The sequence below is a fragment of the Dendropsophus ebraccatus genome, chromosome 2 (assembly GCF_027789765.1).
Source record: "Dendropsophus ebraccatus isolate aDenEbr1 chromosome 2, aDenEbr1.pat, whole genome shotgun sequence".
NCBI lineage: Eukaryota > Metazoa > Chordata > Amphibia > Anura > Hylidae > Dendropsophus > Dendropsophus ebraccatus.
In genome coordinates, this window is record NC_091455.1 from 19,888,172 (window position 1) to 19,905,067 (window position 16,896).

At 43.0% G+C, this 16,896-nt stretch overlaps 1 protein-coding gene across 4 annotated transcripts in view; it reads right to left on the reverse strand.

The window, feature by feature from the left end:
* FER1L6 (fer-1 like family member 6) overlaps positions 1-16,896 on the reverse strand; it is a 103,133-nt gene that overhangs the window by 35,953 nt on the left and 50,284 nt on the right. For all 4 annotated transcript variants that reach the window (XM_069957126.1, XM_069957125.1, XM_069957128.1 and 1 more), the window contains exons 10-19: positions 15,925-16,117; positions 13,842-14,191; positions 13,454-13,562; positions 12,549-12,732; positions 11,880-12,000; positions 8,421-8,521; positions 6,852-6,942; positions 5,601-5,717; positions 4,708-4,860; positions 3,284-3,467 (exon numbers count right to left, since the gene is read on the reverse strand). In XM_069957126.1, coding sequence (XP_069813227.1) covers positions 3,284-3,467; positions 4,708-4,860; positions 5,601-5,717; positions 6,852-6,942; positions 8,421-8,521; positions 11,880-12,000; positions 12,549-12,732; positions 13,454-13,562; positions 13,842-14,191; positions 15,925-16,117 — 1,603 coding nt within the window. The remainder of the gene's footprint in view (positions 1-3,283; positions 3,468-4,707; positions 4,861-5,600; positions 5,718-6,851; positions 6,943-8,420; positions 8,522-11,879; positions 12,001-12,548; positions 12,733-13,453; positions 13,563-13,841; positions 14,192-15,924; positions 16,118-16,896) is intronic.

Sequence of the window (16,896 nt, forward strand, 5' to 3'; positions counted from 1 at the left end):
AGTATCTTCTCTTCTCCTCAACTACGTTATAACGGCAGAGTACATTGCTACATTGGACAGGGCCCTCAAGACGCTCCTCTACTCTACTGTCTTCCATTTCACAGACTTCTTCTTTCTCCCACCTGCATCTGAAGTTATTTAAGCTATAATTTTTGTGTATTGCACTAAAGCACTAAGTAAACGGGCATTATTCTGTTTAAGTCACTGGACTCTATTATTTTGCACTAGCACACCAGCGTACACTTGGGCTATCGAAACCAGCAAAACCGAGGCCTGTCTGACCGGAGGTGGGTAAGCGTGACAAGTGCACAAGTGACCCTACACCCACCTAACAGCCACAACGCCACTAAGTTAACCACGATGGGATATTACCACTAACTTCTGCAGTTACTGCAGATGCAGCTTTAGGGCTGCCAGGAAAACATGCATACAGCCTATGGCCTATGACTGTATCCATGTTTTCCATAACTCCTTAGGGCTGCATCTAAATCCTCCAGACAGCAGGGGTCAAATGCCGAACATTCTGTTTCGCAAGAACCGGAGAGTTCGGCAGGTTAGCTCATCACTAGACTCCAATAATGAGCTAAGGAGTTCTGCTGCCGGGATCTGATGAGCTGCAATCTAGCAGTTTCCTTGCAGCAGCACCACCACTGAAATGAATAATGATATTGGACATGCAGGGTGCTCCATTACAAGTGTGTGTCTAATCTCTCTGGCCAATAAATGATGGCCCAGAGCCAGTACTGTCATTAGGATTCCCTAAAAGTCTATTGCACCATCTTGGTCACACCTCGTAATGGAACGAGTTGTGAATGTGCACCGCCTCTCTATTCATTGTCTACCCATGCACACTATCCATCACAGGTGGCTCCACAATGAATGGAGAAGTGGCGTGCTTGCACAGATTGCTGCTCAATGGCAGTTCATCATCTTGGCCTTATGTGCATGAGATAGGAAAGACAAGTGGCTGTCAAGTGGCTTACCTTGGATGAGTTTATAGAATTGGACAGAAAATACTGACCTGCCTGATTCATGTTTCCCCCAGCACCAGATGTTCATGGGCTGCAGATTCAATATTGTTAAGGAGCGATGAACTGTAAAGTCGGAGTCTTTACAGAACCTCATAAGGTTTAAGTTATTAAGAAACCAGTTAGTATCAGTATAATTACCTTTATGAACCGACACGCAAGTCTTGTAAATGAAGGTTTACTATAAAGCCTGTGGTGTGGGGACGACATCTGATGGATGGCTTTAATATAGTGCAGTGGAATGCTCTTCGGAAGGATGGTGGTAATAAGATAGTTCTACAATATTAACCGTGTCTTGTTCTCCGCTGCTTTGTGCAGTTCGAAATAGAGATCAGGAGTTCAAGTTTATTCACACATCTTGTACCCCATAGTGGTATTGTCATACTGCCGGAGTAGCTAAGCGTACCATGCTAAACTACCGAGTAGTTATATCAATGAACAGGTCAAGTAATGCTTCTAGGTAGACAAGAACTGCCCAGGCTGAAACTTGAATATTGGCACCTTGGTAAATCACATAGAGTTGCTAGAGGCCCCTGGGCAAAATATTCAAGGTAGACCATTCCACTTGAGGAACTTGGACTATACCTGACCTTGATGGTGGTGGTGATGGGGTGATGGTTCCTCATGGTAGCCTGTAGCCCAGCCTGACACAAGGTCCTGATACTTGGAGTGTCAGTACATTATGTGAGGCTTATATGTGGGGCAGGTGATTGGAAGTGTCAGGAACTTTTACATCTGGAAGTAAATCTTGATTTTGTTTACCTAGTCTGGGGTGTTTTCATTAGTTTAGGTGTCTAGTCTGAGGTCTGAATGAATTTGGGGGATTGATCTGTGTTTTTTTTGTCTCATCTAGGTCGTAACTAACTACCAGGTCTGATGGGGTGTGAATTAGTTTAGGTGTCTGTTCTGTAGTCAGAATTAGTTTGTGGGTCTGGTCAGTGGTCTATGTGAGTTTAGGGATCTGGTCTGGGATGAATTAGTTTAGGGATGAGTCTGCTTTCAAGTCTAAAGTAAGTTTGGGAATGAGTTTAGGGATATGGTCTTGGATCTGATAGAGTTAAGGGATCTGATCTGGAGTGTAAGTGAGTTCATGGGTCTGGTCTCGGGTCTGAGTGAGTTTAGGAATCCGGTGCTAGCTGAATTAGTTCAGGGAAGAGTCTGGTGTCAAGTATGAATTAATTTAGGCATCCAGTCTGGAATCCAAGTGAGTTTTGGAATCTGGTATGATGTGTTTAGGGATGTGGTATGGGTTCTGGTTGAGTTTAGGGATGTGGTCTGGGGGTCTAAATGAGCTTACGGATCTGGTCTGTTACCTGATTGAGTTTAGGGATCTGGTACGGGTTCTGTTTAAATTTAGGGATCTGGTATGGGTTCTGATTGAGTTTAGGGATCTGGTCTGTTACCTGATTGAGTTTAACGATCTGGTATGGGTTCTGATTGAGTTTAGGGATCTGGTATGGGTTCTGATTGAGTTTAGGGATCTGGTATGGGTTCTGATTGAGTTTAGGGATCTGGTATGGGTTCTGATTGAGTTTAGGGATCTGGTCTGTTACCTGATTGAGTTTAGGGATCTGGTATGGGTTCTGATTGAGTTTAGGGATCTGGTATGGGTTCTGATTGAGTTTAGGGATCTGGTCTGGAGTCTGAATTAATTGAGGGCTTTAATATGGAATCTGCAGCAGGAAATTCAAGAAAACCAATCTTTATTGAAACATTGATGTCTTAAAGATCATCATTGAGGAGACACACTAATAGCACAAAATATTATTAACACTGTCAGCATAATGTTATGTCGCGGAGGTGGCGTGTTGTTTTTAAGTTTGCCACGTTCCCAAAAAATTGTGAACATTGACCACATAGGTCAACTCTATGTTATGTGCACCCCAGATAAAAGCTCAGCTTCATACAGTGAGTAGGGATGCGTCTATCTATTGTTAGCTGATACTAGTAGCAATCCATGTAATTTACACTTTTATTGCAACTTTTTAAAACCACCTTTTGTTAGAATGGTCACCTGCAAAAAGATGCCTATAGGTTGCACCAGTGATCAGGTGGGTATCAGGAGAACGGGCATTGAGTATGGAATTTTTCTACAGCACCATCACAGTGGAAATAAGGGATTACACCATGCTCAGTGGAATTATTGCCTGCCTGTATAACATATGGACATTTCAGGTCCTCCAGAGAGAGAAGCGCCATTTGTAGACACTCTCCACACAGGGTAATCGATGATCAAAGAATTATTAGACTCTTACTCTTATAGACAAGATTCCCAGGTGGGGGTGTTCCATGATGTCCACTTGAAGTTGTTGGATGTTCAATCTCGTATCCAATTGGCAAGTTTTCAAAGATGGCATGTGAGTACTTGCTGGAACCCAGCCATAAAAAGACGTCTACTTTGGCCTGAACGCTCCATCCAGGACCTCTCTTTCCTGGGAGCTGTGGATAGAACATGCTGACTGATCACACAAGAATGGCCAATATCATTACAATTCATGGTATAAAAGTCAGATAATATCTGGGACTGCCACTTTCGGAGTAGAATTAGTCCTATTTAATTTAACTTCTCCCTATTGGCAAGGACTGTGCACATAGAAATAAGGAGGGAAGGAAGAGACAAAGAAGGGAGAGAGGAAGGGAAAGGAGGGAAGAAGGAAATAATGGAGGAAGACAGGGAGGAAGGAAGGGATGGGAGAGGAGGAAGGAAGGAAGAGACAGAGGAAGTGAGGGAAGTAAAGGAGGGAGGGAGGAAGGAAGAGACAGAGGAAGTGAGGGAGGGAGAGGAGGAAGGAAAGAAGAAGAGACAGAGGCAGTGAGCGAGGAAGGGAGAGGAGGAAGGAAGGAGAGGAAGGGAAAGGAGGGAAGAAGGAAATAATGGAGGAAGACAGGGAGGAAGGAATGGATGGGAGAGGAGGAAGGAAGGAAGAGACAGAGGAAGTGAGAGGAGGAAGAAAAGAAGAAGAGACAGAGGAAGTGAGGAAGGGAGAGGAGGAAGGAAGGAGAGGAAGGAAGGGAAGGAAGGATCATTTCAATTTAAAGCATTGCATGAGACTTCCATTGTCACACTTCAATATGAAGCTCGCTGAATGTAATACGGACCAGTGACCACACAACCTAAGGTATTACAGACCCCTACATTGTAACAGAAAGTCTATAAAGTAATACCGACTCCCTAAACTGGATTCACTGGACTTTGTTTAGTATTAACACATGGACAACGTGTTTTGAAGGGATTACCTCTTCTTCCTCAGGTCCACAGAACAATAAGGTGAGCACCTCTGTCTACTACACTTGGTGTCACCCGACATGAGGACACATACAGCAACACTTTCTCTGACTCTTTACGTAAAGATTTTAAGTTCATTATAGGACATAGGAGTAAGTGTATTATCCGGGTACGGCAGAGTCATCAATCATGTGTGGATAATGAACAGTAAGTCTCCCTAATATGTCTCCGTCTCCTTTACTTTCTAATGACCTGAGTTTATCTCCTTTAAATGTAGAAGGAAAATCTAATAGAAATGAAGGGCACCGGCCACACCATTACACTACATTGTTCTAACCCACTTAGTAAAAATTCATCAATGTCACAATTAATAATGTGCGGGACGTAGCAGAAAGGTTAGATCTCTCATTGTCTATTACTAAAGGAGACGGTCACCAGACGTCAGCTACTTACTTTGAAGAAGAGGGTTTTAATCTTCCCACAATGGTGACCTTTCTCTTCAGGCACCGGGGAGTAGAGAACGTCTCTGGCTGGGATTCGGGCATAGGCAACACGCTTATTGTTGCTGAGGAGCCATATGAAGACATCAGGAACGGTGTGTTGCGGCTGCAAAACAAGTCAAGTCAACTTTATTCTTGTAACCCCTCCCATGCCACCTCTAGTGTGGTCAACTTCAAGAAACGACTGGTCATGTGTTGTGTAATAAATCCCAACTAGTGTTTGGTGGAGATACCGAACTGTTTGGGTTCGGTGACATTCTCCAAACCTGAGCGCTCCGCATTTGACTCCCAGTGGCTGCAGAAGTTGGATGCAGCCCTAGGCTATGTTCACACAACGTACTGTAAGTTTAGTATTAATCACGGCCTTTGTTGTAGATTTGCAACAACAGCCGTGAATAATACTAAACTTACATTGTGCTGCAGTCAGAGGGAATCCCAGCCAGGATCCTAAGAGGCCACGCGGAAAACTGACATGTCAGTTTTGTGCGGCCGCTATTCATTTAATAGCGGCTGCACAAGCCTTACACTGCACACAATGGAGAGTGCGGCTCCGGATGCACTCTCCATTGTATTCAATGGTGAATTGGTATGCGGGCGCAACAGAAATGAAGATCATCTGCAGTACCTGCCAGGATGATTTTCACTGACACTGGCCGTATGGTGACACAGCCAGGTCACAGAACGGCCAGTGTCATACGCCGCGTGAACATGGCCCTAAGGAGTCCTGGAAAACATGGATACATCCATAGGCGAACAGTTTGGCATCTCCACTCAACAGACCTCTCATTGTCTCCAGATTTAACGTAATTCACTTTGCCTGGCTGGACCCATCTATAACACATTTACCTCATCCACCAGAAACTGGATCCGGTCAATGAAACTCTGCATTTCCCTCGTCATCTCATTCATGGACAGCTTCTTCTTCTGCTGGACGATTGCTTTTGCTTCACTTGACATTCCCTCCTGTAAGGCAGATCATGTCTGTTCTTAGGACGCAGTATATGATAATAGCACTATTACTGTACGAGGCCACAGAGACTATGACTGTCATGGTGGAACTAGCGCTGTCATCATTATAGGAACGATGAGACATCAGCTGTCAGACACCATGATGAAAAGTTGGTTTCTAAGTAGTGACCTTGTTAGAAATGTTGTTAGAAAAAAAGTTTTTTTTTTACATACACTATATGGTTAAAAATACAGGGCCCTTCCACATGACACCTACAGGACTATTTAGGACATCAAATTCTAAATACACAAACACTATCTTTCTACCACCAAACCTTACAGCCGACACAATGCAGTCAGGCAGGTAACATTTCCTGGCGTTCACCAAACCTGGACTCATCCATCTGACGCCAGATAGAGAAGTGTGATCCATTACTACACAGAACACGTCTCCCCTGCTGCAGTCCAGTGGTGGCGGCTTTACACCCCTGACGCTGGGCATTATACTCGTGATGTGAGGTTTGCATGCAGCTGCTCAGCCATGAAGCTCCCGGCAGGCACAGTCTTTGCGCTGATACCAGATAAGTTTCGGTCTCTGCAGTTATGGAGTCAGCCGGGTGTTGGTGACTTTTATGCTCGGTGACCCCGCTCTGTAACATTACACGGTCTCCACTTCATACAGTTACTGCGGTTTCTGACACTTCCACCTCTCAATAATAAATCAAAGAAGGGAAAAAAATCTCAGGATCTCACTCCTATTACAGCCCCGCTCTGGTATCAGTGAGTGATATAGAATGACCCATTATATCACTAATGGTTATAAGGTAACTGCACTGGTCGGGATTGGATATTATATACCTGGGGCGATGAGACTGAATAAAACACCTATATTCAGTGACTAAGAGCTAGGCCCAATACTTCTCTACATATAGGGGGAGATTTATCAAACATGGTGTAAAGTGAAACTGGCTCAGTTGCCCCTAGCAACCAATCAGATTCCATCTTTAATTCCTCACAGACTGTTTGGAAAATGAAAGGTGGAATCTGATTGGTTGCTAGGGGCAACTGAGCCAGTTTCACTTTACACCATGTTTGATAAATCGCCCCCATAGAGTCCTGGCACACAAACGTATGGTTTATATGTTTTACCAGCTCCTGTTTGCAGAGCGTCACTCTCTTCTTATCCAGGGCTGTGGTGTTCAACATTTTGCTTTTCTTCTCTGATGCCGAGATGAACGCCCTGAAAGTGAAAAGAATAGCAATGTCCGACATCCATCATCCCTTTTAAGATCATTGTAAACCCGACTGTCATCGCTGCTCATACAACCCAAAGTCCGACATAAATGAAAACAGTAAAGGGACTGAGTTGGTCTCCTGGTAAAGGAGATAAACCAGTTCGCTGGACTAATCTAGATGTGGAAACCTCTCGATAAATCCTGCATATCTAGCTGGCTTTCTGCCAAAGACAGCGCCACACCTGTCCTCAGGGTGTGTGTGGTACTGCAGTTCAGTTACATAGAAGTGAGCCTGGTGGAGTTGTAATACCACAAGCAACCTGAGGACTAGGGTGGCGCTGTTTTCTTTTTCTTTTTAAATCAGCTATGTTCTTCTAATCCTACATAACTCCTGGAATGGATCCATCAGAACCAGAGCTGCTGCTTGTGAGCACAGTGTATACAAGTCATTTTCAGAATTAAACAACCCCTCTAATGTAATCCCCCGTCTATACGACACTGCCAGCAGATCTTTTAGTGCAATAAGGTTTCCTCCTATAGTTGACCTTACTTACTTCCTGCATCCAGCTCCTGACAACGTAATACACTTCAAGCTTAAAGGATTTTCAGTATTTATGAAAATTTAACAGCAAGCAATGGCCATAGGGTCAATGAGAAAATCACACATTGTTTTAAGTTTTGTATAAAGATGTTAAAGGGATTGTTCACCCAAATTTTTTTTTATAATCAACTGGTGCCAGAAAGTGCCAAAGATTTGTAATTTACTTCTATTAAAAAAATCTCCAGTCTTCCAGTACTTATCAGCTGCTGGATGTCCTGCAGGAAGTGGTGTATTCTTTCAGGTCTGACGCAGTGTTCTCTGCTGCCACCTCTGTCCATGTCATGAACTGTCCAGAGCAGTAGCAAATCCCTATGGAAAACCTCTCCTACTCTCCAGACTGGAAATAATACCACTTCCTTTAGGACATATAGCAGCTGATAAGTACTGGAAGACTTGACAGTCAATGTTGCAATGTTCATTCTTACCACTAGGCCAAAACTAAGCTGAGACTTCCTGTTCTGCCTTTCATAATAGGGAGGAGGAGGAGGCTGGAAAGTGATCTGTATATAGATAGACAATGGATGAAGCTCACAGCTCAGCCTCCCCCTCCCTGTCTTCAAGGGTCAGTCCTCTACCGATCACAACAATGGATGTTAGTTGTACTCCAAGTGAATGAAGCAGCAGAATACATGCTCTACCGCCATTCTATTTACTGTCTATGAGACAGCAGTCAGCAATGCTTGGTGAGAGGAACCATGATCAAGCATGAATGCCGTCACTTCATTCACTCGGTGGGCCTATACAGTCCTGTGATTGGTGGGAGTCAGACCACCACCAATCAGCTAGATTTGACCTCACCTTATAACCTTTAATCTTAGAATGACCCCCTTTAAATGTGACCCCTTTAAATAACTATTAATATATGATAAGAAGCGCCCGTACTTGCTCTGGCTGATGAAGTCAGTGAGAACATCTCGCATCTTTTCTTCAGGGGCAAAATCAGAAACTTTCACCAGCTCTATCATTTGCTTCAATCCTTCTTCCTGGAGAATAAAGAACATAATGTTAAAATACAAAGAGACTTCAAGGGGTCGTTCAAGACTTTCAGTTTATGGTCTTGATAATTAGGAGCTCCAACCCACAAGCAGCAGAAAAAGTAAACCATATTGCTTCTTCCTGGTTTCAGAAAATTATATAGATTTGGAACTTACTTCTATTTAAAAAATCGCCAGTTTTCCAGTACTTATCAGCTGCTGTATGTCCTACAGGAAGTGGTGTATACTTTCCCAGTCTGGCACATGGCTCTCTGCTGCCACCTCTGTCCATTTCAGGAACTGTCCAGAGCAGCAGCAAATCCCCATAGAAAACCTCTCCAGCTTTGGACACTTCCTGACATGGACAGAAGGTGGCAGCAGAGAGCACTGTGTCAGACTGGAAAGAATACACCACTTCCTGTAGGACATACAGCACCTTATAAGTACTGGAAGGCTGGAGATTTTTAAATAGAAATGAATGACAAATCTATATAACTTTCTGAAACCAGTTGATTTGAAAGAAATTTTTTTTTACCATAGTACGTCTATAAAGGGAATCCGTCAGCTCCCGGGCACTACCTAAAGGTGCTGACAGTGTGCTGTAGCTGGCAGTCCCCTAGTGAGCATGGTGCCTTTTTGGTAATTTTCTGTGCAGCGGATTATGTACAATCTTATGTCTCCTACTTTAATGGAGAGGCAAAGAGGAGTTGTTTGTGCCACACTCTGGCACACCTTTCCACTCCTTCCTGCTCCCTCTTCTTCATGAATAATCAATGCTGCCCGGCCTCCTGCTCGCTCAGCTGTTAGCCAGTGTCTCTGATTGCAGATCAGTCCTCTGTAGGCAGTTTACGTCTGGAGGAAACACTCAGGTATAATTGAATTTCTTCTCCCTAATGTGTTGGAGCTGTAGTCTAGGGGTAACTCACCTGTCTAGAGACCTGCCAGCAGTTCATTCTCCGGTTCAAATCTCCTGATGGAAATGCAATATAGGTCTTTTTTGTCTCATTATTATGTCATTTTTAAGGCTATGTTCACAGAGTATTTTTGCTCAATATTTTGGTCAGTATTTTGCAACCAAAACCAGGAGTGGATTGAGAACACAGAAAGGCTATGTTCTCACACTGTTGACATTAAGCGGATGGCCGTCATTTAATGGCAAATATCGGACGTTGTTTTAAAATAACAGTAATTATTTGCCATTAAAAGCCATTCACTCAATTTTAACAGTGTTTGAATATAGCTTTTCTGTGTTTTCAATCCACTTCTGGTTTTGGTTGCAAAATACTGACCAAAATATTAAACAAAAATACTGTGTGTGAACGTAGCCTTAAAAATGATACAATAATGAGAAAAACATAAATAAAGACCTATATTTCATTTCCATCAGGGAATTTGAACCAGAGAATGAACTGATGGCAGGTCTCTAGACAGGAGAGCTACCCCTAGACCACAGCTTCAACTATACCTGAGTGTTTCTTTCAGACATAAACTGCCTACAGAGGACTGATCTCCAATCAGAGACACTGGCTGACAGCTGAGCGAGCAGGAGGCCTGGCAGCCTTGATTATTTATGAAGAGGAGGGAGGGGAAGGAGTGGAGAGGTGTGCCACTCCTCTTTGCCTCTTCAGTACAGTAGGAGATATGAAATTGTGCATAATCCACTGTACGGAAAAATACCAAAAAGCACCACTAGGGGACTGCCAACTACAGCACACTGTCAGCACCTTAGATAGGGCCTGGGAGCTGACAGATTCCCTTTAACTGTTTATCCAGGCACAGCTCCATATAAACAGGTGTGGCTGTGCTTGGTACTGCAGCGCATCCCCATTCAATTGAATATAACTAAAATTTTGGGTTGTTAGCTATAGGAGATGAAGAGATGCCAGTTGTTCCAAAGGTCTCTGTGCCATATAAGATGACGGTAAATGGTAAATTCACATTACTTCTGAGCTCTTGGTGACTTCCCACATATCTAGACCTTGCCCTTAGCACCAATGACTGTTAATAGGTGAGTATTTTCTATATCTCTCAAGTAATATGTCTCTTGTTACAAACTTCCAACTCAAAGAGACTATTAAGGTGGAATTTATTCTCAGCTATTAAGGTGGATTTTATTCCTAGCTATTAAGGTGGATTGTAATTAAATCCTGTATTTATTTCCTACCACTGATGCATCAAGTGATTTTATGTCTTCATCAAAACAGACAATCCCCAAGTGACTCCTGCACATTGACATTAAGGCTGGATTACCGAGCACCTGGCGCTTCTATATCTTCTTTATTACACCCCTCACCGGGCGTGCAGTACTGTATATAGCTTCTGATACATAACCTTTCTAGTCTGTGCGCTGCCATGGTAAAGTATTGTAATAAAACCTGTGTAATTGGTGGAGCCATCGCTCATGTCCAGACAAGTGGAGTTTATAACCATTATACCCTTGCTGTAAATGAAATCAGCTCATCAGGTATTGACTTTCTGGTTAGCCCAATGGCTTAAAGGGAATGTTCAACCTCTATATTTTTTTTACTTTAGATATTTTTAAATAGATAATTAACAAATCTGTTGCAGACACTCTGCAACAGATTTGTTAATTATCTATTTAAAAAATCTCCAGTCTTCCTGCACTTATCAGCTGCTGTATGTCCTACAGGAAGTGATGTATTCTTTCCAGTCTGACACAGTGCTCTCTGCTGCCACCTCTGTCCATGTCAGGAACTGTCCAGAGCAGGAGAGGTTTTCTATGGGGATTTTCTACTGCTCTGGACAGTTCCTGACATGGACAGAGGTGGCAGCAGAGAGCACTGTGCCAGACTGGAAAGAATACACCACTTCCTGCAGGACACACAACAGCTGATAAGTGCTGAAAGACTAGAGTAAATTACAAATCTATATAACTTTTTGATTCCAGTTGATTTGAAAGTAAAAAAAAAAATCCCCAGAGTACCCCTTAAAGATATCAAACTGCATTCTCTCCCTTCAAATTTTCTATCAATCCCACAATGCATCAGCACAGTCCCACATAGCAAGTTTGAGCCAGTACCATCTCTGCCAGCTGGGAGAACTATGTAATAATCCTCATCTCTATATATCTCTAAATAAGAGACTATAGCGGGAGATTCATCAAATATGGTGTAAAGTGAAACTGGCCCAGTTGCCCCTAGCAACCAATCAGATTCCACCTTTCATTTTCCAAGGAGTCTGTGGGGAATGAAAGGAGGAATCTGATTGGTTGCTAGGGGCAACTGAGCCAGTTTCACTTTACACCATGTTTGATAAATCTCCCCCTATATGCATACAGTCAGGGAGGCTGGACTGATCTACTCTTGTGGGTCACCATAGTGTGCAGCTTGTATACATAGTGACTCACCAGGTGATCCGCCATTTTCTGGAGCATGTTGGAGGTGTACAGTCGAAATGTCTGGTCTCCCCATGTACTTTTCACATAGACACACGGCTTTTTCTCATAGAATGGTAAGTAGTTATAATTCCTAGTCAGAGAAGAAAAAAAAACACCTAAAGGAAGATGTTAAAAAAAAAAAAAAACAACACTTGCAAATATCTAGTCATAGAGTTAAGGTCAAATGTACCTGCCACTTTCCAAAAATGTTGACATCTTGTAGATACATGTCAAAAGTTTTGCTCGGTGGGGGTGTTCAGGCCTGGTTGCCGTTCCCTACTAATCATCAATTCATAATCCTCTTCTTGACACAGAGGATCTGACTGCTCAGCCAATCACAGGCAGCAGGGGTGACCCTCCTCAGGCAGTGATTGGCTGTGAAAACTTGATGTGTGATCACCTTGGATCAGGCACCATTACACCAGCATTAGCTGGAGATCCGGCAGGTGAGTATTGCTTATTTGTAAGCAATGTTTTTACAGCACTAGACAAGCCCTTTAAATTTAAAAAAATTCCACACCCTAATGTGCAGCCATGATACATATGGCTGTGTGACCCTCATGGTGTTGGGGCCTAGCTGCAGTGGTAACCCTTGCACCCCTGGTTGCAGGCCTTGTTGTACTCATCTGGTATCATCACCTGTTCCCCTCAGTTATCACCGGCTTCTCTGGAGTGGTCATGGATCTAAAAGACAATGCCAGCTCATGTGCCTCCTCTCCTTCTTCGGTCTGTAGTAATGGAGCGCTCTCTGCCTCCTCAGCGTCAGAGGTTTTCTTTTTGCTCGGATGCGGTGACACCCCATCCAGGACATTGCCGTAGTTACCTGTCAACCATACAAATCATCAGTGATCGCAAATTTAAGGGCTTGTTCACGTTGGGCGTGAGCACCACACACGTGCCAAATCTGCTACTTTTTACACCAAATTTATCAAGTGTGGAAGTGTAATTGTATAGAGAAGAGACAATGCTCTGTGAGCTCTACAGCCTGGTCTCCAGACTGATACACTGTACATAGCTAGTCCTGCTCTCAGGTACAATTGTATCCAGTCTAGGCTAGGCAATATAGATAATAGTCATATAACGATAAACAAGAGGGCAAACGGTAGGCTACTCACCATAAAACGTGACTTTTACTTCAATCCATTAAAATCTTTGTGAAACAATCGAATGGCCAGGATGCCAGCACCATATGGTAAACGTGACAGCTGTTTCGCGTGCGTCAGCATGCTTCTCCAGACGTCTGGAGAAGCATGCTGACGCACGCAAAACAGCAGTCACGCTTACCATATGGTGCTGGCGACCTAGCCGTCTGATTGTTTCACAATGATTTTAATGGATTGAAATAAGTCCCATTTTATGGTCAGTAGCCTACCGTTTACCCTCTTGTTTATCCTTATACCACTGGACCCTTACTACTACGGAGTGAGCACCCCACTTAATGACTGGTAGCAATATATCAGCGTGATATCTTAATAAGACTCAGTTCACATTACAATAGTGCCGATCTCTTTTTTTATGTTTTGGGATAGATAATAGTCACTTACCTACGGTGGCCTCAAAGCTGATGGGTTTGTCTCCAATCTTCCTGTCAATCAGAGTTGCTTCAAAAAAGGAGCCAAAAAGTAGAAAGTCTTCAAACTTTTCTTCATGGATCTAAAAAAAAAATAAATAAAAAATCACAAGGCCCATGTTACCTCATACTGACATAATATAGGGCATAGTACCCCACACTTATATAGGGGCACTCTGATGGACTCTGATATAGGGGTCACATCAAAAGCAATAGGTTGAGGGTGTTTTGTGGGCACCACTGTAGTAGGAGGTGGTCATATCCCGAAGTTTGGCATTGATCAGCCATACACTGGGTCCCTAACTGAGATTCCACAATCCATGATGGTAACATAGTGGATAATATAAAAGATATGGACTGACCTCAGGAGGAACTTCAAAATGCTCCACTTCCACCTGGGTAGAGTTGGTCTTATCTGCTCCAGGCGAAGCTTTCGCCTCCTCTGATCCTTTTTCTCCTTTTTCCTTCCCGGATCCTTTTGATGATTTGGAATCCTTCAATGGGATCTTGATGTCTTTGATGATTTTGGAAAATTTGGACTCATGGGCTCCTCCAGAAAGAATCTCGACAGCAAGCTCAAGTAAGATACGTCCCCTAAAGGAGACCCCTTCCCCATGACCCTCATTGAGTTCTTGGTGGTCTTCCATCAAAGTGGTGTTACGAGGGGAGCCGTACAGATTTATCCAGGCTGGTCCAAAAGTTGGGAGGAAGCCTGTAGAATAGATTACATTGTTATAGTATTAATATAGTGGGCAGTATTATAGTAGTTATACAGTATTCTCATATATAGGAGGAGGAGGTATTATATTAGTTATATTCCTGTATATAGAAGCAGTATTATAGTAGTTATATTCTTGTATATAGGGAGCAGTATTATAGTAGTTATATTCTTGTATATAGGAGCAGTATTATAGTAGTTATATTCTTGTATATAGGAGCAGTATTATAGTAGTTATATTCTTGTATATAGGGGGCAGTATTATAGTAGTTATATTCTTGTATATAGGAGCAGTATTATAGTAGTTATGTTCTTGTATATAGGAGCAGTATTATAGCAGTTATATTCCTGTATATAGGAGCAGTATTATAGTAGTTATATTCTTGTATATAGGAGGCAGTATTATAGTAGTTATATTCCTGTATATAGGAGCAGTATTATAGCAGGTGTATTCTTGTATATAGGAGCAGTATTATAGTAGTTATATTCCTGTATATAGGAGCTGTATTATAGTAGTTATATCCTTGTATATAGGGGGCAGTATTATAGTAGTTATATTCTTGTATATAGGAGCAGTATTATAGTAGTTATATTCCTGTATATAGGAGCAGTATTATAGTAGTTATATTCCTGTATATAGGAGCAATATTATAGTACTTATATTCTTGTATATAGGAGCAGTATTATAGTAGTTATATTCTTGTATATAGGAGCAGTATTATATTAGTTATATTCCTGTATATAGGAGCAGTATTATAGTACTTATATTCTTGTACATCGGAGCAGTAATATAGTAGTTATAACTTCTATACTGTAAGTTGGGTTTTTATTGATAGTCCTCATAGTCCTCAGGATGATGAGTCATTAATAATTTATTTTTCCAAGACTTTCTGAATTATTTCCAGTGCACAATATGGAGGTTTGATGTGTGTTGCCCGCAGTGTCAAGCTGCCTTAGGTATATTGAAATGTAAATCATATCCTCTTTTGAACATAGAAGATTTAATATCCCTCGCAAGTCTTATGCTACTGCAGACAACAAACATTCTTGCGCCTTTTATATAGCGCTATCCAGGGGCGTAACTAGAAATGGCAGGGCCCCATAGCAAACTTTTGATTGCCCCCCCCCCCCCCCCCCCCCCCCCCACGACTGACCACTAAACGGTCAAGTGAAGTCATAACTACATAACTGCTAGCTCCGGTCAGGAGTGCTTGCAGTTAAAGGGACATTTGCAAAACCCAGGAGACCAGCAGGGCCACCCGGTGCTGAAAATGATGACGGCTCAGGGGGCCCAGTGTATTGCAGGAGCAGGCCATGGGGCCCCCTGATGCGGCGGGCCCCATAGCAGCCGCTATGGCTGCTATAGTGGTAGTTACGCCCCTGGCGCTATCTAGAGGAGACCATAAAAACCATCAGGCCCCATAGCAGAATTCCATGCAATGCTGAGAGCTCCTCTAGGGGGAGCACAATGTGTCTGGATTCATGCAGCTATTACTGAATGTGATAGGACGCCTGGTTACTATTAGAGTAAGAACACAATGTCTGCGCAATTGGGTAAGACTCTACCTACTGATTCATCGTCATGGGACAGCAGTCTGGTTAGTAACATCCCTGTTACATGGGCGGTCTAGCGTGTATGACTAAGCACACCATGCAGATGTTGGTCCAGTTGGATTGATACCCACTGTTCTATTATTTACTCTTACACCATACCAATATGATCTCACCCTTGTCCCCATCTTGCTCATCGGAAATCTTCTTCAGGTCTATGAAGTGAGTTGCCAAAGCCACGTCATTCATGCTGCCCTCGTCCCACACCTGGATCTTTACTCGACGACACAATGGAGGGAACATCTCCTTGAAGATGATCTGCTCGTGCCACACTGGTTCTGCCGTGTTCTTCTGGGCCGTGGTTCGTCCCTAACAATTTACAATTATTGAGTGAAATGGTGTCCCACTGACCGTGATATATATATATATATATACATACAGGTCCACAATCCTCATTGTTCCACCTGTACACACCCCAATGGATATCAATATGTGATTGACGTTTAAGGGAACCTATCCCTACCATAGTACATGCAGACCTTCTGGTATGGTGTAATAGCTGCTGGGATCCTATATACATTTGCACTTTGGTTACCTTATTCCGCCGCTTCATTTTCAATCTGTAAAATTCTAATGTAAAAATTAGTTTAGTGTCCCTAGGGTCGTCTCAAGCCCCCTGGTACACCACTATTCCTACCAGCTTTGCCCGCTTTTTCATATATATGCTTGACGGGTAGTCCTGAGGTTGCTCAGTAAGAATACTATTACTGAACGCCAGGCCTGGGATCAATGACAGCAGCATAGCCCATCATGCACCGGAGGCTTGGGACCGCTCTTGGTGCACCAAATGAACTAAGGAGCAGCAGATACCTAATTCACGGATGTATTCAGGATCCCTATGATAGTAATAGTGATAGGCTCCCTTCAAATCAAATCAAAGGGCTTAAAGGGGTTCTCCAGGAAAATATGATCTGTGGGAAATCCTCAAGATAGACCATCAATTGCTGATTAGCGGATACCCAGAACCCATGCTGATCGGCTACACAGGGCATTGAGCCGGAAGCAGATGGTGCAAATCATAGTGGACCGCACCAACTGCTTCTGGCTCCATTCACCGTGTATTGCCAAAGCCAAACAGCTGACTAGTC